The 24,773-nt window shown below is 34.5% G+C and overlaps 2 protein-coding genes across 3 annotated transcripts; one reads left to right on the forward strand and one right to left on the reverse strand.

Annotated features, from left to right (window-relative positions):
* Positions 1–6,940: 6,940 nt before the first annotated feature.
* On the reverse strand, positions 6,941–11,597 carry LOC114746923 (G-type lectin S-receptor-like serine/threonine-protein kinase At1g11410). Its single transcript, XM_028935201.1, has 7 exons — positions 10,136–11,597; positions 9,920–10,048; positions 8,694–8,866; positions 8,373–8,583; positions 7,658–7,895; positions 7,423–7,573; positions 6,941–7,260 (listed from the first exon to the last, which is right to left on the reverse strand). The coding sequence occupies exons 1-7, from the start codon at positions 11,424–11,426 to the stop codon at positions 6,961–6,963; spliced, it is 2,493 nt and encodes an 830-aa protein (XP_028791034.1). The 5' UTR covers positions 11,427–11,597; the 3' UTR covers positions 6,941–6,960.
* Positions 11,598–17,890: 6,293 nt separating this feature from the next.
* Positions 17,891–21,998, forward strand: LOC114746899 (G-type lectin S-receptor-like serine/threonine-protein kinase At4g27290). Of its 2 annotated transcripts, XM_028935183.1 has the most exons (7): positions 17,942–19,610; positions 19,731–19,850; positions 19,974–20,110; positions 20,528–20,738; positions 20,840–21,077; positions 21,174–21,324; positions 21,471–21,998. In XM_028935183.1, the coding sequence occupies exons 1-7, from the start codon at positions 18,254–18,256 to the stop codon at positions 21,777–21,779; spliced, it is 2,523 nt and encodes an 840-aa protein (XP_028791016.1). In that variant the 5' UTR covers positions 17,942–18,253; the 3' UTR covers positions 21,780–21,998. The 2 variants fall into 2 exon arrangements, with proteins under 2 accessions (XP_028791012.1, XP_028791016.1); XM_028935179.1 differs by having other exon boundaries at positions 17,891–19,850.
* Positions 21,999–24,773: the final 2,775 nt, after the last annotated feature.

Below are 24,773 nucleotides of genomic sequence, written 5' to 3' on the forward strand. Positions count from 1 at the left end.
AGGAGCCATAAAGGCCTATCCCTCACTCTGGGGGACGTAATGAGCCCGAAGGCCTATCCCTCACTATGGGGGACGTACAGAGCCAACCATCATGCATTAATGGAGGCCTTACCACGTGGTAGTAACTATCAAACTCTCACCAAATTTCCCAATTAATGCATCATGCTCAAATCATAATCAAGAGTAATAATCATTTCACAATTAATCTCATTCAGTGGCATATCTTTCACAATTCCACAAATTCATTCATCATAAATCCAAACCCCACAAGACGGTTTTCCATTTTTATATACAACATATAGTTCGAACACAATTACTATTTGGAGCACAAAACACAGATCTACTCACAATACCACAAAAGCAAGTACTAAGGATTGGAAAGTGGTTACCTCTCGCCTGAGCAAGGAATAACAATCAACAAAGTGGCCCCGCGCACCACCAAGACTCACAACCGGTCTACACAAGCACACAAACACACAACCAACATATATTAGCATTCAAACTAATAATGTGGCCAAAACAACACTTGGGGACACAAAATTCCTATCTCCCATCAAAACTCTACCCAACTCAAGGGGGTATAACTATCAAAACAACACTCCAAAGTCCTCAAAGTCTATTAAAACATTAAGTCTCCTTCCAAGCATCAATTATAGTTCAAACCTCAAGGGCCCACTATAGGAATTCAACCTCCAACAACCCATTTGAGCAATTAAGGTCCCAACAACAAATCTAAACCGATTAAACATCCAATTAACCCTCCTTAACATAACCCAATTCACAAAACTCAAAAATCAATCTCTACATTATCATCCTCAATCCCAAATCATCCAATTCCATAAACTCTAACTCCAAAATTCAAGATTCTTTAAATCTAAGAAAACTACACCGATTAAATACTTAAACTAACCCAATGCAATCAATTAAACTCAAAACAATCGGTCAAAAACCTCAATTCCATCACAACCTAGAAAATCCTAGGGTTCCACCAAAAATCCTCATAAATTCCATGGAATTTCGAGAAAGAAAGAAGATTAGAGGTTAAAATCACTTACTTGAGGTAATGGATCCTTAGAAATGCCTTTCTCAAGCCTCCTCCACGAAACCCTAGCAGAGCTTCTCTCTCCTCCTTCAGATTTTCCAATTTTCGCACATCTGAACCCTCCAGCGATTATATAGAATCGCGACCTTTCGCCGCGGCGAACTCCATCTTCGCCGCGGCGAACTAATCCCGAGAGGGATTACTCGCCTGAAAAACCGACTTCGCCGCGGCGAACTTCAATCTTCGCCGCGGCGAAAGCTTCCCGAGAGGAAACTCTCGCTCGCCCAGACAACCTTCGCCGCGGCATACCCTACCTTCGCCGCGGCGAAACCTTCCCGAGAGGGAAGCCTCGCTCACCAGAACAACTTCGCCGCGGCGTCCCTAAGACTTCGCCGCGGCCAAACCTTCCCGAGAAGACACTCCCCTCTGAAACCCCCGGTTCGCCGCGGCGAACATACCCTGAGAGGGGTACGTTCACCTATTCCTCCAACCAACCTCAAATCCAACCTAAACACCAAGATCAAGATTAAATCACTAATCTATCCTCAAAATCAACCCAAAAGAGGCTATCAAAACCCGATTAAACTTAGGATGTTACACAAGCAAACACTAATTCAGCTTTGCAAAGATAATCGCCTACACATAGCTCATGGGATCATATGCCTTCTTAATATTATTTGGAGGAATAGAAATTTGGTTCTACATCAACGGGTGAAAATTTCTCCAACCTCAGTTATTCAAGAATTTAAGTGAGTTAGTTTTTTTACGGAATTTTCTTTTAAGCTTTGCCTCAGTGCTAGACCAACTAACAAATTTGCTCAACTTTATAAGGATCATCTAATCCTTAGTCCTATTGGATGGGATGTTCTGTTGTTCAAATACAAGAGGAATCGAATTCATTACTGCCAGGGAGTGATTTGTTCTTCTAGTCAATGCATTAAAGAATTTTTTTTGGAGAAATACGACTACAGCTGGTACTGAATTTCATTCAAAATGTCTTCGTGCTGCTCTCTATTGGATCAACAACTCTAGTGTAAAACCCTTATCCTCAAAACATTATAAACTCGTCATAAAATCACTACTATGGTAGAAAAGGAAAGCTGTTACAACAAACTACCATAGTAGAAAGAAATTGCGCAATTTTTGAAATTAACATTCAAACTCGAGACAAACCCAAACTCTGTTGCATGCAACTAGAAATCATTTATTAACATCCATTGGGCCTCCGAGCCTCCGACTCGGGTAACAAAAGACATCAACAACAGCCCATCCAAATGGTTTCCAACAAAACAAAACAAAGTTTCACAAGACACTAGAAATGGCCTCCGGCCAACCCAAAATAAGGAGATAACATTCCCTCCAGTTTACAATAAGGCCGGGCAATCAAAATATTTCAAAAGGGATCCTAAATGTGGCAATATATACTAGCCATACATATACAAGGGCTAAAGGCCTAAAGCTAACCAAGCTCAAGCCTCTGCGTCTCTTCTCGATGGCATACGCCTAGAATCTTCACCTGAAAACATTGTAAACCACGGGGTGAGACAAACGTCCCAATAACCAACCTTTCCAATTCAAAGTACTACTATATAGGTGCTCGTGAGGTGTCAAGTGAGGCAGTTCACAAGTAATATTATAAATGATAGCCACACAAGTCATGCAAGTGCAATGATGCAATCCCATTAACCATATCCCTCACTTTGGGGGATTTTCAAGAGCCGAACCTGGCCTATCCCTCACTCTGGGGGACGTAGGGAGCCAAAAGGCCTATCCCTCACTATGGAGGACGTAAAGAGCCAACCATCATGCATTAATGGAGGCCTTACCACATGGTAGTAACAATCAAAATTCTCACCAATTCCCAATTAATGCATCATGCTCAAACCGTAATCAAAGAGTAAATGATCATTTCACAATTAACTTCTTTCAGTGGCCTATCTTTCACAAGTTCCAGATTCAATCAATATCAATTTAAATCCCACAAGACGGTTTTCCTTTTCAATATACAACATACACTTTGAACACAGTTGTTACGCGGAGCACAAAACATAAATCCACTCACAATACCACAAAAGCATGTAAAAGGATTGGAAAGTAGTTACCTCTCGCCTAAGGAAGGAATAACAAACCAATAACACGACCCCGTGCACCAACAAGGCTTACAACCGGTCTACACAAGCACACAACCATCATGTATTAGCTTTCAACTAATAATGTGGCCAAAACAATATTTGGGGACACAAAATTCCTAACTCCAACCAAACTCTACCTAACTCAAAAGGGTATAACCACCAAGGCAACATTCCAAGGTTATAAAAATCCATTAAAACCTTAATTCCTTTCTAAACATCAATTAAAACTCATCACCTCAAGGACCCACTATAGGAATTCAACACCCAAACATCACATTTGAACAATAGAAGTCTTAACAACATTCTAAACCGATTAAACATCCAATTTAACCCTCCTTAACATAACCCAAATCACAAAACTCAAAATCAATCTCCACATTATCATCCTCAATCACAAACCTCCCATTTCCATAAACTCTAATTTCAAAAACTCAAAGTTCTTCAAATCCAAGAAAACTACACCGATTAAATACTTAGACTAACTCAAAACAATCAATTAAACTCAAAACAATCGGTCAAAAACCTCAATTCCACAACAACCTAGAAAACTCTAGGGTTTCACCATAAATCCTCAGAAATTCCAAGAAAGAAAGTAGATTAGAGGTTAAAATCACTTACTTGAGGTAATGGATCCTTAGAAACACCTTTCCCAAGCCATAACACCGAAACCCTAGTAGAGCCTCTCTCTCTTCCTTTAGATTTTCTAATTTTCGCAGAACCAGACCCCTCCCGCGACTATATAGATTCGACCCCCTTCGCCGTAGCGAACCCAGAACTTCGCCGCGGCGAACTAATCCCAAGAGGGATTACTCTCCTGAAAACCTGACTTCGCCGCGGCGAAAGCTTCCCGAGAGGAAACTCTCGCTCGCCCAGAAAACCTTCACCCAGAAAACCTTCGCCGCGGCGTCTCTATGACTTCGCCGTGACCAAACCTTCCTGAAAAGACACCCCCCTCTGGAACTCTCTGTTCGCCGCGGCGAACATACCCTGAGAGGGGTTTGTTCACCTATTCCTCCAACATACCTCAATTCCAACCCAAACACCATGATCAACGTTAAATCACAAATCTATCCTCAAAATCAACCAAAAGAGGCTATTAAAACCCGATAAAACTCAGGATGTTACATCTAGTGTCATGACCCTTCACTTGAAGCCTCCTTTTCACATCCACTATGCTGATAAATACTTCTTACATTTTCCATCTCTGTCTTCCCACATCTCATCTATCACTTGGCAAGAAGTTCATTCTCTTATTTATAACTTTTGTTCTTACTATATTGATTTAATTCCTAAAAGTAGTTTTCTTTCTTTTAATATAGCTAATATAAGTTATTTGACTGTCTACAATATTTAAACTCTCCTTTTTAATATCATTTTGTCATGGTTCAAAAAAAAACTTCAATGAAATTTTACAAGTTAATAACTCCATCCGTTACTTTTTATAAGAAATAATTTTCAGTATAACTTGCTTTTATCTGTAAGAGATACTAAGAGATTTCTACAATTTTGCCCTATTTAATCACTCATAGTAATATCATTGCATTCATCATCGAAGTAAATTGTTTAAATTGTAAATTGTCTCTCTTATGCTGCAAAAAATAAAACTTCAAGTGAGGGCTAAAAATGTCTTTCAATGACAACTTTAGAAAGTCACAACTAAAAATAAACTTTTCAATGGCGACAATTGTCTTTCAACAGCAATAAATGTCACCACCAAAACTTATGAAAGTTGTTATTTTTGTTACCGCTAAAACTTTTTAGCCACAATTGTTGTGCCAACAACCTTTGAGCGATAACTTTATGTTATTGTTGAAAGTTATTTTCTTTTGGTAGAGTTGCGCTCTTTCCTACATCTTCCCTATAAATAAGTGGATATTTTTTAACAAAAAAATTTTGCATTTTTATTGTCCAATTAATTTTAACCAACTTTTTAATCAACATAGTTGAATTAATAATCTTTTATTGAAAAAATAGAGGAAATAATATTTACAACATTATGTACAATATTGTGCTGAACCATTTACTACTCAGTTTATATTTTTAATACTCTTACGATTTTTTCAATGTCAAGTTCTAAATCAAAATATGCAGTTCCAATCATACTCATGGTTCCATCATAAGAAAAAGAGGTAGAACATACATAATTAATTTTGATTATGTCAAATATTATTACATTATATATCTTATATCATGCTTAAGTATGACCAACTACTAGAATTAATATGAATACTTGTGTAGTTAATTATTAAAAGAATATAAAGATAAATAATGGAGCAAGATTGATCAAGAAGAAAGTGGCTGGAAAAAAAAAAGCTGAGTCCATTTAAATTCGAGCTTGTTGGTGGGGTTGGGCTCTCAAAAAGCATGATTTCAAGGGCCTAACTCTATTAAGCCTGAGGTTGTCAAGGACTAGCCTATTTAAGCTCACTTTTTTTTTTATCATTTGATGTTTTAACTATTTTTATAATTGTTTGTACACTTTTTATTTAGCTACTATTTGCTTAAAATTATCTTAAATCTATCTTGATCTTCAACATCTTCTCTATGTTATCAACTAATTGCTTTGCCAAATTTCTTGACAATTTCCAATTTCTGTGGACAATCGTGTTGCGTTTTGTTCTATTCGGTATAATAACAAACTCGTGGGTTATCAACAACTTGTTTCTATTCCAAGGGATTATTGACAAATTGTTGTATTTGTCAACAAAATCATTTATGCAAAAAAGTTGTTGACTGTCCTTCATCTTTGTCAACAAACACGGTGGTCTATTATGCTTTGTGTTCCATTCCCATTTCAGAGCAGGTACTTTTCAACAATTCATTGGGTTTAGCAAGGGTTGATCCAGTTTGTGAAATAGAGAATCATCAATAATGTTGAGAAAAAAAAGAGTTTTAACATTGCGAAACTGTTATAATTCTTCAAATGTTTTAACTTTCAGTCATATACTCTCACCTATATATACTTAGAAATTCAAAATGTCTGTATCAACTCATCTATAAGGAAAATCTTTGTCTGATGATCATTATTTTTATCTTATTTGAGTTGACTCAAGATTTGTGAGAATATTGAGTTTCTTGATTGTCAAGAGGTTATTGGAAAATGCATGTAAGTGATGTGAATTGAATCCATCCTTGTTCCAGACACATTTCTCAGCTCATTTGGGTGTGTGCGCTTGAAGTGAAAATTTTTGCATTACCCAATTTACTATCTGACAATTTATCTCAAAACTTTGTCTTCCAAAACATAAAACAAAAAAAAAATAACAATCTGAGAGTTGCATATGGCTAGGTCAGAAATTATTTGGAGAAAACCTCTGGGTTTTAATGGCGAGAATTACACTTTTCTTAAGTTCAAGTTCAAGTTCTTCAACGCTATTGATCTGGATTCGTGAGATGTGATAAACATTAGGTTGTAGATATGCCAAAGAAGAAGATAGAAGAGAAGATACAACTTTAATTGTGTTAGCAATTTACATATTGTTAATGGTTAAAAAACTTCAATTTTGACGTGCTAGATTTATGTGAACATGCAATGCGTTTGACCATTACAAATTGTAGTGAGATGATAATTTTCTCACTACTATGTTACTTTTTACAATACATACACACTTACAAAATTTATGCGCCAAAGCAAACAAGTAGGATTCTCGACTCTGTTTTTGGCATTGGCAATAGCTTTGCATTTTAATTACAAACTTTCATTATTTGTTCTTCTCAAATACAATCAATCTAGGTAACACAACACAGCCAATAGGATATATTTCTTTTATATCTATCAATTCATGTTCATCGAGCACTGATTGTAGTAGTTGTGACATTGTTTATTGAAGGATCTCCAGATGTTGAAGATTCTGAATGCTCTACGTTAGAATTGAACAAGAAAGCAGGTTTTCGAGGTGAAGGAAGGGTTACTTCATTGCCAAGCATGAAAATGACTTCCAACACGGATGGCCTATAGAAGGCACTTTCTTGCACACACAATAGCCCAATTTGTATACACCTTAGGGCTACATCAAGAGGATAAGATTCACCAAGTGTTGAATCCATTATTTCCAAGGCTTTTCCTTCTCTCCACAAGTCCCAAACCTACAGATTAATACAACCGTTGTGATTATAAAGGAAAATGGCATTAAGGCGCCGACGCAGTTTTCAATACTTTGAAGGTCAGATACCAGAGGAGATGGAAACAAAGCCACTGAAAATGTTTAAATGTCATGCTTCTAGTTTTTTTTTTTTTTAAAGTCTTACCTGTCCAATCAAATTTGCGGATGCTTGTTCTTTGAGACAATATGTATTTCTCTTTCCACTAATAATCTCTAACAATAGAATACCGAAACTGAAAACATCGGACTTTGTTGAATATTGCCCTACCATTGCATATTCTGGAGACATATAACCACTGCAATAAAAAAAATATTATAAGATTTTGTGAAACTCAATGAATGGTGTTGTTTTAGATCATGTACAAGAGTCTTGTTCTTACTATGTTCCAACGATTCGTCTAGTTCTTGCTTGAATTTGATCCTCTTCAAATATTCTAGCCATACCAAAATCAGAAATTTTTGGATTCATTGTAACATCTAGAAGGACATTGCTAGCTTTAAGGTCTCTATGGATTATTTTTAACCTTGAATCTTGATGAAGATAAAGCAAACCTCGAGCAATTCCAAATATAATATGAAAACGTGTGTCCCAATTTAATATCGTTCCTTGATTCCTATCTGCAGAGAACCATAAGTCCTTCTTAACTTTGAAAATGAAGCTAATCTAGTTATATCAATAAGACATAAATATAAGTATGAGAATAGGAACTAAAGACTATGAATGAAATGATATTTTTATGCATCTAATCTTACCTAGCTTCCAAGAACCACACCGTAGTTACATACAACTCTTATATATCATTGTGAAAATAGTTAGTATAAAAGGTGGCTCGATACTTTGCCACGCATGAAAGCTAATTATGTCTTCGATGCATGCTGAAGACAAATACTCTGAACCATTTAATTGTTCTGGCTCTAGGAATTTGCTTAGATTGAGAAAAATATGCTGTGAAAAAACATGTGTATACTCCTAATTTGATGAAATGATTAGTTAAGGGTATAATTTTTTTTTTCAGTTCTCTAATTTATTTAGCTATGCAAATATTAAAAAGCAACATCAGTTTAGAGAAAGAGGAGGAGAATAATAAATCATACCAAAGAGGAAAAAGTTCAAGCTTTTGTTGGGCAAGTACTCATAGATCAACATCCTTTCTTCCTTATGAATGCAATAACCAAGCAGTTTCACAAGATTCCTGTGTTGTAGTTTTGCAATTAGTCTAATTTCATTCTTGAACTCTTGCGTGCCTTGTCCAGAACCTTGAGACAATCTTTTGACTGCTATCTCTTGTCCATTAACTAATATGCCCTGAAATATCAAAGCATTTGTATTATACTAATTTGTGCAAGAAAATCTGCCACAGACTTACTTCACATTACCAATTGCTTGGCAAGAGAATTTTTAAATATTTTGCATACCTTGTATACAGAACCAAATCCACCTTGCCCTAATTGATTCTCTTCTGAGAAATTGTTTGTTGCAGTCATCATGGTTTTGATGTTGAAAAATGGTAAGCTTGGTTGTGCTCTATTTTCTCCATCCTCCTCTTCTGTAGGGGAATTTAATTTTAATTCTTGTTCGGCTATTTCATCTGGAATTAGCAAAAATAAAGAGGGTGAAATAGCTTAAGACATTTAAACAAGTCATATTAAGAGAAGAGAAAAATAAACGGGGGAAAAAACAAGTTCAATGTTTTAAGAATTGGATTAGGTCACTGAGCCAGGATAAGCTTGTTTATGCTCTGCTTTCACCATGCTCCTCTAGCGATTTTGTTATTTTAGCTAATGAATGACATTAAACTTTTGGGTTTTGAGCGCACAGAAATTTCCATGTATCCTTAACAAATGCAACTTTACTTTTGTAGAACCACAGCTAACAGTAAATAAAGAAGGAAGAAGAAGACAGAAATAGAAATAAAAGCAGAATTCTATAGTGTATCATATAGCTCGAACCTAACTCTATCATGGAATAAAGCCGGGGAAAATCTCCATGAGATTTAAATAATACTACCTCTGGTCCTAATTATAAGACCCAGTTGAGTAATTTGAGGAAATTAAGGAAAAAAGTTAAGTTAATTATTTGTAATAAATAAGTGTTGTCTTTCCTAAAATATCCTTACTAATCAACTATATTGGTTAGAACTATAATTATTAGAAAGACTATTTTGAAAAAAAAAAAACATAAATATGAGAGACAAAGTGGACTGGGGTCTTATATTTAGGACCAAAATAAAAGTCAAACAGGATCTTATATTAAGGATCGAAGGTAGTACTTTCATCCATCCCCAAAGGCATTACGTACATCCACATATAATATCTGCATTAGTACTCTGAAACAACTAATCACATAGAAAACCAACATCTCACACCTAAACATAAGACAGCTAGACATCTAACATCAACGAGGCTCCCACCGAGTGCGATCCAGGAGGGAGAGATGCACGTAGCCTTATCCCCTCAAAACTGGCAAAAAAAATGATGTTTCGTTCTAGTGTTGTTTTGGCTCATTTCATCGTCATGGTTTCAAAGATTTCTCTCTCTCTGTTTTTTTCTTTTTTTAATAGAAGACAATGATATTGAGTGAAAGAACAACCAAAGTACAGACTATTAAGGAAGCAAGAAATGAAGCGAAATGAAATACGCACCTTTTCTTTTTCTGTTCCAAAAGCAGTAGACAAACAAGGCAATAAGAGTAATCAACGTGACACAAGCTGTTGCAATACCCACTATCGCCGACTTGGCAAGTGCTCTTTTTGACTTCCTAGCATATTTTGCTGATAAAAGTAGGAAGAAAGAAGTCTTAAAGACAAAGAAAAAGAAAATGTTCCTTGAAGAAAAATAAAGAAAAGGATTGCAATTACCGAGTTCAACAGCATCAACACGAACAAATAAACCATGGCCTTCTTGACTTAAGATCTGCGTGTCCATCAAAGTACCATACCATGTCAAGCATCCACTTCCACCATTTCTCACATCAGCAGCTGCGTAGGCATTACAAGAACAGTTCCTCAAGCACTCTTGTTCACATTCTTCCAAACTCATCTCCATATTAGCATTTGCCACAGATGTGTCAGGAATTTTAACGCTTTCTACTCTAACAAAGCCCTCTCCATTCCCACATAAGGATGGCCCTTTCTTCCTCACACAACCCTCTGTTGCATCGCCATGTTGATACCAATTTGTTGTATTTCCAGGTTCAAACCCAGGTAGGCAAGAACACTTGAAATTTGCATAGTTAAGAGGGTCACAGTTGCTGTTGGTACCGCATGATCCATAGTTGTCACAATCTACTTCTGGAGCAGACCAAAATCGATTCCATTGTTGCTTATCATAATCCCATAGCAATGTTTGAAAGAATCCAGACTGAAGAGCAACCACCCTTATGATGGTTTTCTTGTCAAAAGCGTAAAATAGAAATCCAACCTCATTATCATTGTCAGTGACATTAATGCCATAATCAGTGGCTGTAGCCCGTTTGATAAATGGGATACCCACAAATATTTCGCCATTGTAGGATCCTGCTCGCCACACTGGGTTATTCCTCTTGTATGCAAACATCTGAGCTTTCCCACTAGTATTGAACCTAACAGAGAAGCTTCCAGTTCCAGGGTCATCATCTGTCTTCCACGCCTGCAAGAACCAGTTCTGACCAGTTTTTTTGTTGACTCCCAATTTGGCATACGGAAGTAAGGTATCAGTGTGATGATCAAAGCTCTGCCAGATAACAGTTTTGGAGTGATTTTGAATCAAAACAAGATTACCTAAATCTGTGAGCTGAGCCATAATTGTTGCATGTGGAACAGTGATAGAAACATTCGCAGACCAAATGGGGAAGTCAGAGTAGTTGTGATGGAGAATTAGATTTCCATTTGAGTTGATGGACAGAACTCCAGAGGTGTCATGCAAGGGATCATCTCTGTTAGCCACCCAAACAACAGTTTTCTCTGGCAAATTGTAGTACCAAATTCCTATATATCGATAGTTTGATTTGCCAGGAGTGAAGAACCCAAGAGCAAACTTGTTTTCTTTAGAAATCAGAAGCTCACCATCGCTTACGGGATTGTCACTGGTTATGATGTCAGAAGCAGCACAAAACAAGACACAGTGATGGATTATAACAGAAAAAATAACCATCCCATTTGCTATCTTCATTATCTAATGACTTGTCCCATGCTAGATTTCGGTTCAGCGAGGTAATCGCAGGCTCTGCCTCTTGCCCACCCACTACTACACCCAGAACTACCAGTGCAGCCACAAAAATCGATTCTGCAACCAGTGATGATTAAAAAGTTGGCTTTTTATTAAGATATGAAAGCAAGAAAGGAAACAATTGTTACACTCAGTATTTTGCGTGTCTGTCTACATATAATATGAATAAGTGGATAAGTTTGTACAATCTATCATTCAGCAGAAACGGCTTTGCGAGGGCTGCTAGATGTTTCTTGCCGGGGTATGAAAACTTCAAGGCAATTGACTATTGAGGTGTCATGTCACAGGCTCACAGTCCCCGGAAGACTAACTAGAAATTGGGATCTCTTGAAAGGATTTTTCATCTTTTAAGTCCAATACCAAAGGGGAAGGTTTAGTTTTTTTATTACAAAGTCTAACAAAACCGCTTTGAATTCAACATGGGTGGATCAGATTAGAGGCAGAGCAAACTTATTCTTTTACACTTCATCTCCATATTCGTTGAATATCATCTTCTCAAACGTTCTGCCCTTATTTTATCTTGTAAATCTTGAGCAAGGGATCCTGAAACTTACAGATGTCAAGTTCTCACACACTTGCGTTTCACTCTTCTTTTTTTTTTTCCCCCAACACATTTGCGTTTCACAATAAACCAATGCCAGACCAATTACACAATTTTGAGTTTTACATACTTTTCTGAATGCTAATTGAATCAAATTTAGATGGGGTGCCCCTGAATGAAAATAGGTCCAATAATTCCAATATGGATCCTTCGTGTCGGGCCCGAATTCTGGTCATCCCGTAAAAAGAAAAGAAAGAGGAGTCACCATTAAAATTTTAAAAGGTTAATTTTGAAAACCTAAAAAACATGATCTATGAAAACCAGATAAGATTCGAGAGTCAATTGTGTATAGAGAAGGTGTTAGGTACCCCGCAACACCCATTCGAGAGAATGGTTATCCTAAGTCAACTACTCAAAATTAATATGGCTTTTTTATTATATTTTAATTACCCTAAAAAAAAGATAGAAACAAAGAAATTTTTTTTATTTAACAAAAGGAAAAAAATAAATTATTTATGAAGCTAGACTTAACCTAGAATAAAAACTTAAGGCCTACATACCCTTTAGAAAAATCAAAGCCCACATAGTGTAGAGATAAAAATGCATCTTACTTGGTTGGTATCTTTTAGAAAATATTTATTTAATTAAAAAAAATTTTGTGCGTTGGTATTTCTTAACATGTGAAAAACAATTTTTGTGTTTTTATTTAGAAAATATTTTTTCAAAAGCAATTTTGGATTACCCTCCCTGTAAAGATTCTTATAACCTCACACGGGAGAATAATTGTTCGAGCTTGCAGAGGCTCTTTAAAAAAGACTTTTTATTTTATTATTTATTTATAAACATGGGGTCAAAATTATTTTCTTTCTTTTTATTTCAAGAAGAAAAATTTGCACAACCATATTAGTATTCCTGCAGAGACTCCCATAGTCTTACACAGTTTACCCATAAATCTAGATACCTACGGAGGTTCTGAAAACCTTACACGGTATAGATCTTAAACAAAAAGAAAGAACAGCCAAAAGTAATTCACCATAAAACTCAAGTTAAACATAATAGAGAGGAATGAAAATTCATACTTGATGCTCCACTTATTAATAATAATAGAAAAAGGAATGCATTATATAATAAGCCAATAATAGAAAAAACTATATACATATATTAGCAAAATGACATGGACAAAAATAAAATAAATAAAAATAAAGAAAGAAGAAAGTAGATATCAAAATGAGTGCATATGGAGGATAATAGATAAGAGCATACTTCAAATAAATCCAAGAGAAAGGGAGTAGTGAGATTCAACTGAAATCATACTTGATTCAACCCTCTAGCCATCATTGTTCAAGCACACAAATGTGATAATAATCACAAGAGTATAAGTGTAACATACTGATTTTTTAAAAAAAAATCAATCAATTAAAATAATATAATATTATTATATTATATATAAAAAATACCTAGCTTTCCACCATATTCGATGGAAAGGCTAGGCAATTCATAAAGAACAAAGAAAAATGGGGGCAAGCATAATTGAAGCAGAAAAAAAAAAAAAAGAGCGATAGGGTAGTTGGAAGTTGAGAGGAAATAGAATAAAAGAGGGGGAGGCGAGACGGAAAAGGAAGAGAGAGTGAGAAGCAGAGAGGAGAGAGAGAGAGAGAGCTAAGTTGTAGAATACCTGATAATTTTAGGAATCATTTACGTACACAAAACTACTTTTTTGGGTCAAATTTTTCTTTATAAATATTTTCTATATATTTATAGCTTTATATTATTAGTATCATTATAATATTTAGAGAAAATTTTACTGTTTCAGTATAGAATAAATATGGAATTTTAACAATGTGTGACTGTAAAAATTTAAAGATACATTATTAATAAATTTTAATCAGTTTATATTTACTCAATGACCGTTTTGAGAATTTTAAATTGAGATTTTAGTTAAAAAATTTGTTATTTAGACATATAATATGTTTTTACCGATTAAATTTAAGTTAAATAATTTATTTGAGTTATTTAATATATTATTGAAGATTTAATTGGCTTAAATATTGAATAAGTTAAAGATATATCTTTAAAATAATTTTTGAAGGTTTAAAAAAATTGTAGATTGAGAATTTTGTGAAATTAGATAAGTTCTAGTTTGTTTATAATTTAAAGAAGTTGTTTGGTTTGAAAAAAAATTGTTAAATGAGATTATAATAAATAATTGAGAATTTTAATATAAAATATTTATATATTGGGTAATAAAGATATATTTAATTAAGTTATTAAATTTAAAGTTTTATATGAAAATTTTATTGTCAAAATAATATTATATCATTATAAATAGCAAATTTTGGGAGAGCTAATATATTTATGTAATTTTAGTTTAGACGGTAATCTTAAAATTTTAGAGTAGTTTTGCAGTAGCTTTAAATTTTATATTAATAAATATTTATGTGTAATTTTGGAGGCTCTTGAGAATTTTGGAGTAATCTTTGTGTGAATATTTATAAGCTAAAGAGTACCAAGTAACTCTAAAAATTCTTTCTTGTACATGTGAATTGTGTATGATTATATTATGGATTTACTAATTTTTATATTACTGAAATATAATATTATGATTTTTCAAATAAATGTTTTAATATGTCACTTGATTTTGTTAAGACTTATTGCTATTAATTATGATCAATATTTAAATATGTTGATATCCATGGGATTAGCAGGAGTTGCTGTTCAATAGTACAAAAATTTTATTATTTTCTTATTTCTAATAATATAGTTGAGGACGTATTTATGATGTAATATTATTTGCATCTGACATATGCATTGTTGGGTTAAGGATAGAAGGAGAATTTTATGGATATAAATTACCACGTGGTATGCCATCACTCGGTGCATAGTGGATGGCACTTGTTAGGGCTCCTTCGTCCATGTTTTCTTTTGGCCGGGAATTCATTGGAGCTGTGAGACATGTGACATCTCCTTATGTTTATTTCCAAAGGAGGGAGCTATAGTCCGGGCTTGAGCTCTATATCTTTGGCCGAATATATCTCTAGTATCAGTGAGCTTAGAATAATTCAGTAAAATGGATTAGCTCTTATCGGACTATGTGTTAGCCTATAGCTCCAATCAGTGGTATAAGAGTGGACAATGATATAAGGGAGGCAGCATATTGCATTATTTTTTGATATATTAGAAAAATGATATTTGTATATTGCTGAATCAAAAATGAAATTGAGTTAAATGTACCAAATCTGTGATTTTCATATGTATATGCACATATAAACGGATTTTTTTTGTTTATCATATATGGCCTGCTTGTATAGGTTAGAATTTTAGTAGTTACTGACGTTTGATCTCAACCCCTATCTTAACATTTTTTTTTTAGGCGAAGGATCTAGTAAGAATCAAGGAAAGGCACCAATAGAGTGAGCCATAAAGGCTTTTGTGTTCCTCGAGCACATGCTATATTATATTTTTAATTGCCATGACTATAAGACTTTAATAGTTTATTTTGTTATTATGTCAGAAATATTCTGAAATTATGACTTGTTTAGAGTATTAGCAACGTATAAATTTTTAAATGAAGTATTTTATCAGATATATGGATATAATTGTATGAGATGTTACAATAAGCTTTTCTTAGGTAGAAGAAAGAAAAAGATAAACAACAGACTTTACTCTAGTTAGGCCTCATCTTGCTTTCCCTGTCCCAACACATTGTCATGAAAAAAGCTTTCTCCCTTGCCTTTTTGAGTGTCTTCTTCCTCTAACCTTTACTCTCTTATTTATAGGTTCCACCTAAGGTTTTCCAATTTTTCTTTAATTTTCTTTTTTAATTTTGTTCCATTATGACTCATAATATAACTTCCTATTTAAGTACCAAATTATCATTAAATTGTGATTTTTTTTATTTTTATTTTTGTTTTTTTACTATTATGACTCCAAAATATGTTTCTAAATTGAGAAGCCAATCAACTTAAGTGAGAAATTTTTATTTTTATTTTTATTTTCTGATTTTTTTTATTTCACTCTTTGATGTGTTCACCTCATATTTTCTAAATTAGAGACCAATCAGCATTTAATTTTACCTTTTGCTTTATTACTATTTATTGTGAGAAAAATATTCTTGTTTGATTTTTCTTTTTTGGATAGATTTTTAAACTTGGCCCCTAAAAAAGAATCAAGAAAGATATTTCTTTTATTATTAGGATTTCTTATTTATTAGATTTATTATTGTTTCTGTAGGTCCGGACAAAATAGGGTGTTTACACTTCGTTCACAAACCTGTCTTTCATTGTAATCAGCGTTCCAATCATAAAAAGTTATCACATCAAATCTTTTCTTTTTAGTTAATAGTTCTTCTACCATATAGACCTTGGTTCATAGAACATTTGGACAGAGTACACTGCTCCGTTTTTTTTTTAACCCTCATCCAACATCTTTTCTTAGGCTAGATTTATTTCATTTGGCAGTGGCATTGGTGATAAGAAACTTTTCAATAGATTTCAGAGTATTCCTGTCCAAATAGTGTGAGTTGGTAAGTTATTGGATATGCATTTCCTCACTCAACAAAGACAAACGAGAATTCCCATTTGAAATGCTCTGATATGTCTTTGAAGGGCTAATATGAACTGATTTTATTTCTATGTTACTCCGGTGATTTCGGACAAGCAATAGGTTCATGGTTTTCTACCAAACTTCAAGAAAGAGAAGAAAAGAGAAAAATGCTCAATATGGGATACAACCATGCATATGGATCTCACCCTTGTTCATGCAGGAATGATAGTTCGTGAAAATTTATGTAAACGGTTATTCTCAATGTACTTGGTGATTTCTGGGCCGAAAGAAAAGTTAAAAAAAAAAAAAAAGGTACTGTGAGCAGTAGAGTAAAAGCGAATCTTCTCTAACACAGTGATATATTCATGTGAGCAGAGCGATCGAAAGGAATACTCTGATTTCATTGATCAGTGCAGGGTACAATTTATTCACTAAAGTCCACTAAGTCTTGACGGCATCATATCAATATCATCACTCAAGATATAACAAGACATACTATTCATAAACCTTTGTAATTCGTTTCTTAAATTTCTGAAATAAAAAATAAAATTGTCTAGTTAACAATAGAAATAATGGCAACAAAAAAAAACAAACAAAAAGAATGGTTTGAGATCGGTGAGTAGCTGTGCCAACATAATCACCCCCCCCGGAAGAGTATTTTTCTTTGGTTAGCCAAACAGTGTTGTGCCTATTAAAGATCAGAAGAGCCAAGATATTTTGTGTCGGCACTACTCAGATGATTGGTAATCAAATATGAGAATTTGAAATTTGATATCGAGTCTCAAAACATTTGAATTTGAGCAGAGCAATAGGTTCAAGTTTTCGTTAGGTAAAAGCCTTATGGTGCAATCAACATCTTCCAGCATAGCACTGATTAACGAGTGGTCATCCGCTGTTGAAATCTTCACGTGATGAAAGACATTAAAATATCATATCACCAGAAAAAAAAAAGACATTAAAATATCATGATATTTACAGTTGTGTAGAATGATTAAACAACTGTAAAGCATGAAATAAAAAAATGGTAGTGGTAAGAAATTTCAAAGTTTGATTCATTTTTTGCTCCTTCTGTGCGTGTGAGCGCTTTCGATTTCCTAGTCTTTCTCACCAACATCTTGTCAACAGAAAAGAAGGGTTTTATTGGTCTTGATGGCCTATAGGCCTAACTTACGCGTTAGATGCGGATATGACAGTAGTTTTAAGGTTATTCTGCACTGAAGTAACTGTAAATTACTAATGTTTCAAGTGCATTAAATGGGCTAAGAAAAAGAACATATTTTATTTCCTTGAATTACGGGCAAATTGCCAAATTATAATATTTACCGGTTCTTGTAACCTAGAAGTCTTAAACTATGTCCAAGATGCATGCAAGAGTGCATAAATGCATCAACGGAGTCCAATTTAATTTAACAGAACTAATCACAACTTTATTACCATGTTATGCTAAAGTTTCATATTTATTGTGACTCACATATTCCTTTGATTTTTCCCTCTCGTAACATTGGTGTTTTAGTCCATTCCATGTGTCTATCAAAAAGTAGACAGGGCCCTCGAGTTATACCTGCTCCAACTGAAGACCTTTTTTCTCCTCGATCTTAACGAGTCCATTAAAATGCATGGAGCCGTCCAATAAAGCTTTTTGAAAAGAAACAGTAGAAAAGATGAGTTTTTCCTTTTAAGAAGCAGAATGAAGGTTCAAGATTCACATGGAGGAGACGAAGTCCCTTTTCACCCTCTTCTTTCTCGCCACTTTCTCATGGAAGAAACAAAGTTCTCCTTCACCCTCTTCTTTCTTGCCACTTGTTTCTCTCTGATATCCTTGTTTCCAACAGTTTTGAAAGCAAAGGATTCCATAACTTCAGCGCAATCCATCACTGATAGCCAGACACTAGTTTCTCCTGATGAAAAATTTGAACTTGGATTCTTCAGTCCTGGCAATTCCAGTTTGAAATATCTGGGAATATGGTACAAGTATATCCCAAAGCCTACTGTTATTTGGGTTGCAAACAGGGACAGTCCACTTGTGAATTCTAGTGGCACTTTAACATTCAGCAATGATGGTAAGCTTGTCATTCTCAGTCATACAGGAAGTATCATATGGTCTGCAAACTCATCCAGATCGCCAAGGAAACCATTAGCTCAGCTTCTAGATTCTGGAAATTTAGTCTTGAGAGACCTTGAGGATGAAAGCTCTGTGAGTTACAGATGGCAGAGTTTTGATTATCCATCTGATACATTCATTCCAGGAATGAGACTTGGTTGGAACTTCAAAACCGGCTTCAGCAGACACTTAACCTCTTGGAAAAGCCATGATGATCCTTCTTCTGGAGAGTATAGTTATAGTGTGGACCCACGCGGCCTTCCTCAGCTTTTTCTTCTTAAAGGAAAGAAGAAGGTCTTTAGAAGTGGACCATGGTTTGCACAACAACTCAAAGGTGACCCAGCTCTTATGGACAACCCAGTTTTCAAACCTGTTTTTGTTTTTAATTCTGATGAAGTGATTTTCACGTATGAAACTAAGGACAGTGTCACTTCAAGATTTGTACTTACTCAATCTGGTTTGATTCAGCACTTCTCATGGAGTGATCCTCGTTCCAGTTGGATCCCAGAATTTTCAGTTCAAGGAGATCGTTGTGATGATTATGGCATTTGCGGTGCCTATGGAAGTTGCACCATAAGAGAATCGCCAATTTGCAAGTGTATGGATGGATTTGAGCCTAGGTTACCTCAAGACTGGCAAAAAAATGAATGGTCAGATGGATGTGTTATGAAGAATTCTCATACTTGCAGAAATGGAGAGGGATTTAAGAAGCTTACAGGAGTAAAACTGCCAGATTCTGCTGTGTTTCACACAAACTCAAGCTTGAGTTTTGAGGAGTGTGAGACAGAGTGCTTGAAGAACTGTTCTTGTGTTGCTTATGCTACACTAGATATCAATACAACCGGCAAAGGATGCATTTCTTGGTTTGGGGTTTTATTTGATATCAGAGAGGTTGCATATTATGGACAAGATCTCTACATCAGAGTTCCAGCTTCAGAACTAGGTAAGAAATTTGATGATATAGTCCTGAGTAGGGTTACAGATTCTCTAGTTCTGCAATTTTCTTGGGCCAGGCTTTTCGGCGTTAGATGTTCGTGTTCTAATGTATGTATATTGCTGTCAGGTTCAAATGCTGCTGTCCCGAAAAGAAATAAACATATAATAATTATTGTAGCTGTATCAGTAAGCTCAGCAATTGTTGTCTTGGTATCATGGTTCATAATTAAGAGATGGAGAATTCGAGGTAAACTATTTGTGTTTTCAGAAGGTTTTGAGCAATAATTTTGTATTTATTACATTTATTTTTACTCACTTGTCATTTTTTCCTTCTTTTTTTTTTTTTTTTTGCCCTTTTTGGGAGCTATAGAGACAGATATTCAACTGATACTTAACAGACCTAGAAGTGAACTCCCATCATTCAAGATTGACATTATTGAAGCAGCAACAAAGAAGTTCTCAGCCTGCAATAAGATTGGAGAAGGTGGATTTGGTCCCGTATACAGAGTAAATCACTACTTCTCTTGACTAATTATCTAACAATTAACACTTCTATTGATGACACGAAACTAAAGACTTATTAGCAAGGTAATGCATATTTTGTAAAATGTGAAAATCTTCCACTGAATAGATTATTTCTGGAGGTAAGCCAGACTTTCACCATATATTTTTGGTCTTGGTCTCTTATCACATCGCTTTACATAAAACTACTCTAACCTTTTACAGATTCTTCACGGGAAGTATTATGATAAAGTCCATTAATAACTGACAATAGTTCAACAGTCCCTATATTCCAAGTTCCTAGTTTATCAAATACATTCAAGTGTTCCCATTTCCCTCGTTAGAAAGAGCTGTATTGTCTCTGTTTTTCTTCATGACATTGATCAATGATAATACCTTGGATTTTAATGTGGAAAATATTAGGGTAAACTTGCATCAGGGCAAGAAATAGCTGTGAAAAGACTCTCTGAAAGTTCAGGACAAGGCTTGCAAGAGTTCAAGAATGAGGTTGCTATGATATCCCTACTTCAGCATCGAAATCTTGTCAAACTTCTAGGTTGCTGTATTCATAAAGATGAAAGAATGTTGATCTATGAGTACATGCCAAATCGAAGCTTAGACTCTTTACTATTTGGTTAGCCTCTTAAAATATTCAACACTCACATCTACATATCAATGTACATGTTTTACTGAATCACCAAGATACTGCCTAACATGCGTAATATGTTGAAACAGATGAAACAAAGCGTTCAACACTCACTTGGCAAAAGAGACTGGATATTATTGTTGGAGTTGCGAGAGGAATCCTTTATCTTCATAGGGATTCAAGACTCAAAATAATTCATAGAGATTTGAAAGCCAGCAATGTTCTTTTAGATAGTGAAATGAATCCCAAAATTTCTGACTTTGGAATGGCAAGAATATTTGGTGGAGACCAAACTGAAGCAAAGACTAATAGAGTAGTTGGAACCTAGTATGCACAGAGAAAATTAACATAAATATTCAAAACAAATTCTTCCCCTTAATACGATAATTGCTAAAATCAGATTACCTTTTGCAATCAATGCAGTGGATATATGCCACCTGAGTATGCGATAGATGGACACTTCTCATTCAAATCAGACGTCTTCAGCTTTGGTGTTTTGCTGTTAGAGCTGTTGAGCGGCAAGAAAAATAAAGGATTTTTCCATCCAGATCACAAGCTGAATCTCCTTGGCCATGTGAGTAGAATATTAAACCAATATAGTACTTCAAAACAACCATTTTACCAGAAAAAATGATTTATTTCCAACTGTATATAATATTTGATCTTGGCAAGATTTCGTAGTATCATTGCAGCACCTGAAACTGTGATGAAATATGTCAGGCATGGAAGCTTTGGACTGAAGAGAAGGCAATGGAGCTGATGGATCCATTACTTGAGAATCAGTTTCCGGCATCAGAAGGTCTACGGTGTATCCAAGTGGGACTTTGTTGCGTTCAACAGAAGCCGGAGGACCGACCAACAATGTCACAAGTGATTTTGATGTTAGACAGTGAAAGTGTCTTTCTGCCACAACCTGGACGACCAGGAATGTATTCAGAGAGATGTTTCTCTGAGACAGATTCATCATCACTCGCAGGAATCAATTCTTGTTCCAATAACACAAGCATCACCTTACAGGAGGGGCGTTAGGCTTCTGTCTCTGAAAATGGCTTGTGAGACAAATATGCATTAGAATTGGCTTGCTGAAATAAAATTAAGCTTAAGCTGAGAATCAGGCATTGTTGGAGGAAAATGTTTTGTACAATCAATGAGTGTTTGATCAATCAAACCAGAATCAGTTTTCATTGATAATTCTCTACCTTGTCAGAATGATACAAGAGCTCTGTACCAAGATCCAGAGATTAGAAAGTGTTTGAGTAAAATAGTGCAAGTAAAAGAGGTCCCCCCCCCCCCCCCCAGCACAAAACTGAACGGAATGGATCCCTTCCATTCAGCTTATGAATGCAATCAAAGGCCTTTAAAATCGCTTCCTACTTTCTATAACGAAGGAACTAAAAGGTTATTTCTATTTGGGAAATAAAGAATGACAGAAAAAGTGGTGGAGTTGTATAATACAGAAACGGACAATTAGTGCAATGGAAAGCAAAATTTGATAGCCTTAATCAAGAATACTTTTTCAGAAAGCCAGAATCAACTGGATTTTCTACACCATCAAATGTAGCTTCACGCAAAACATTTAGAATATTACTAACATAGACAACCTCACTGTTGGACCAACAGTTAAGAACTGATGTTTCGGTACTCTTAACTTTTTATCGTTATTAAATGAAACCGAAATTACAGAACGAAGAGAGAAAACCCCTCAATTGAAGGAAACATGCCGAAGAATCAATCAAAGATGTAATAGAAGAGCCTTCTTATCCGATATTTCTTCATGATCCCTCATGGTTTAGAGAAGAACTTTACTACTCAATAGCAGCGGTCCACGACGGTGGCCTCTCCATTAGTTGATTTCCTCTGCATTAAACGGGCGTTAAAATCCCATAAAAAATCACAGAACAGAGAAGATGGACGACGGATAGCTTGGAAATGCAAAAAATCAGTATTACAATGATTATAGGCCACCCGAAAATCTATTTAGGCAGGTCGAGTCTGTGAGGGAGGAAGCGTTAAATTATCCCTCCTATGTTACATTGTTATGGGATGAAACTTTGAAGCTTGTTTCTTTTTTACTGAAATTTTCCAATCTTTTGACTTTCAATGATATTATCAGAGTTTATTTGATTTTTATTTTGATTCTAAATATAATATCTCTGTTTCTCATATTTATTTATCTTTTTTTAAAATAATCCTTTTAATAATAGTAGTTTTAACGAATGAACTTAATTAGTAAAGATATTTTAAGAAAAATAACACATATTTGTTACAAATAATTAACTTAATTTATTTTCTTAATCTATTCAAATTAGTTAACTAACTTTTATATTTAGGACCTGAGGTAGTATATTGTTATGGGATGAAACTTGCTCAAAGGCTAAACGCAGCTACGTTTGGGGCAAGACGCAGCTAATTATTGAGAGCAATGAAACGCATGTTTGATACATAAAAACTAAATTGTTTGGAAGAGCAGAAAGATCTTTCAAAACACTGATCCTAATTTACTGAATGTGAGAAAACTATGTCAGAAAAGTTTGATCTTGATGTGAATAAGTGTTTTTGAAAAATCTAATATATTAGAATTCAAATTTTTGTACTGAAAAAAAAAATCAAGGAGGGGTCTACATTTTACCCCAAAGTCCATCCAAAAATAAAAGCCAAATGATTAATTAAATTAAGAGAGTGTTTGGTTATCGCCAAAAGCATTTTTTCGTAAATTGAAAAAATTAAAAATATTTTTTATAAATCGGGATAAACTTCTCTACATATTTACTTTATATACTGTAAAATTGTTTTTAAAAATATAATTTGGTTTTCATCCAAACATTCCCTAAAATAAACAACTAAACAGGTTTCTTCAAGTCTTTAGTAAACTTGAGGTTTCAAATTCAACTCTTCTTGTGCCTCAAAAACCCAGATTTCCTGTTACGTACAGAAGTTGTGGGAATTCTACAAGGTCTACGGGTATGCTGGGATAACAAGGATACAAAAGCATGCCTCCCTTCTATTGAAGTCTTCTGCATTTCCCGTGACGAGGTTATATAAATAATGGGCTGAAATATATAGTAAGAATAACTAAATTTGGGCCGAAGCGTTGTGTTCACACACGACATCAACATGTTGACTAACTTGGGCCATTCATTTGGTGTAACTCTCTTGGGCCGTGTAGCCGCTTTTAGCTTTGCCAAAATTAAGTATAGAGGTAAAAAAAAAAAATTCCGCGCAACACATTAAACTACGAGAAGTGTCTTCATTTAATATTCAACAATGTTTCAGGAAAGATTGTTACTATTAGGAGGATATTTGTGCTTATAAGAAAATTGTTATAAATATTGTATATATGTGGATGTCCATAACCCCAACTCTTAGGATTCTTCATAAGATTCTTGATCTTTGAATATCTTAAACCCATAACCCCCCAATGAATGACTTTAGAGGAGTTTTCCATGTTTATTGTCATTATTCCTTTATTCATTTCTTTGTAACTCTTGGATTAGACTTTTATGGTTGGGGCCTATAAATAGAAGCCACATACAAGGCATTTGTACCCATATATGTATATGAGAAATACTCCTTGTTTTCTCTCTCAATTCTTCTCTTGCTATCCTCTTTCTACTCTCTAACTCTCTCATTTTTATAACACGTTATCAGCACGAGTTTGCTTTGAAGATTTGAGATATGAGCCTTTTGTAAATTAATATATTCTTATAGCATATGATAATATTTTCTACTAACTTCTCCTTACCCAATTATTCTTTTTATCTTATTATCACATCTAATTTTAATTTTTTATATATTTGCTATATATTATGTTGTTCTTTTATGTTATTTATTAATTTATTCTTTTTATACATTTTAATTTTATTATCTCCCCATTGTGATATTGTGTTATTTATTTTATTTATTTTTCCATACTTCTTGTTCTATTGTTTGTTTACGTATATCTGTTTGGTTTATATTATGTCATTTTATATCTATCGCAGTATTATATATATGTGATTATATAATGTTATTTATATTTGATTA

Source organism: Neltuma alba, unplaced genomic scaffold (assembly GCF_004799145.2).
Source record: "Neltuma alba isolate B1F8T4 unplaced genomic scaffold, ASM479914v2 tig00000857_pilon, whole genome shotgun sequence".
NCBI lineage: Eukaryota > Viridiplantae > Streptophyta > Magnoliopsida > Fabales > Fabaceae > Neltuma > Neltuma alba.

Bases quoted from the DNA above. Each gene is read 5' to 3' on its own strand.
- LOC114746899 (XM_028935179.1), top strand. From the start codon at position 18,254: ATGAAGGTTCAAGATTCACATGGAGGAGACGAAGTCCCTTTTCACCCT. The intron at 21,078-21,173 runs GTATGCACAGAG...CAATCAATGCAG, and splicing joins AATAGAGTAGTTGGAACCTA to TGGATATATGCCACCTGAGT. The intron at 21,325-21,470 runs GTGAGTAGAATA...GAAATATGTCAG, and splicing joins AGCTGAATCTCCTTGGCCAT to GCATGGAAGCTTTGGACTGA.
- LOC114746923 (XM_028935201.1), bottom strand. From the start codon at position 11,426: ATGAAGATAGCAAATGGGATGGTTATTTTTTCTGTTATAATCCATCAC. The intron at 7,574-7,657 runs GTAAGAACAAGA...TTTTTATTGCAG, and splicing joins AGACGAATCGTTGGAACATA to TGGTTATATGTCTCCAGAAT. The intron at 7,261-7,422 runs GTAAGACTTTAA...ATTAATCTGTAG, and splicing joins CCGCAAATTTGATTGGACAG to GTTTGGGACTTGTGGAGAGA.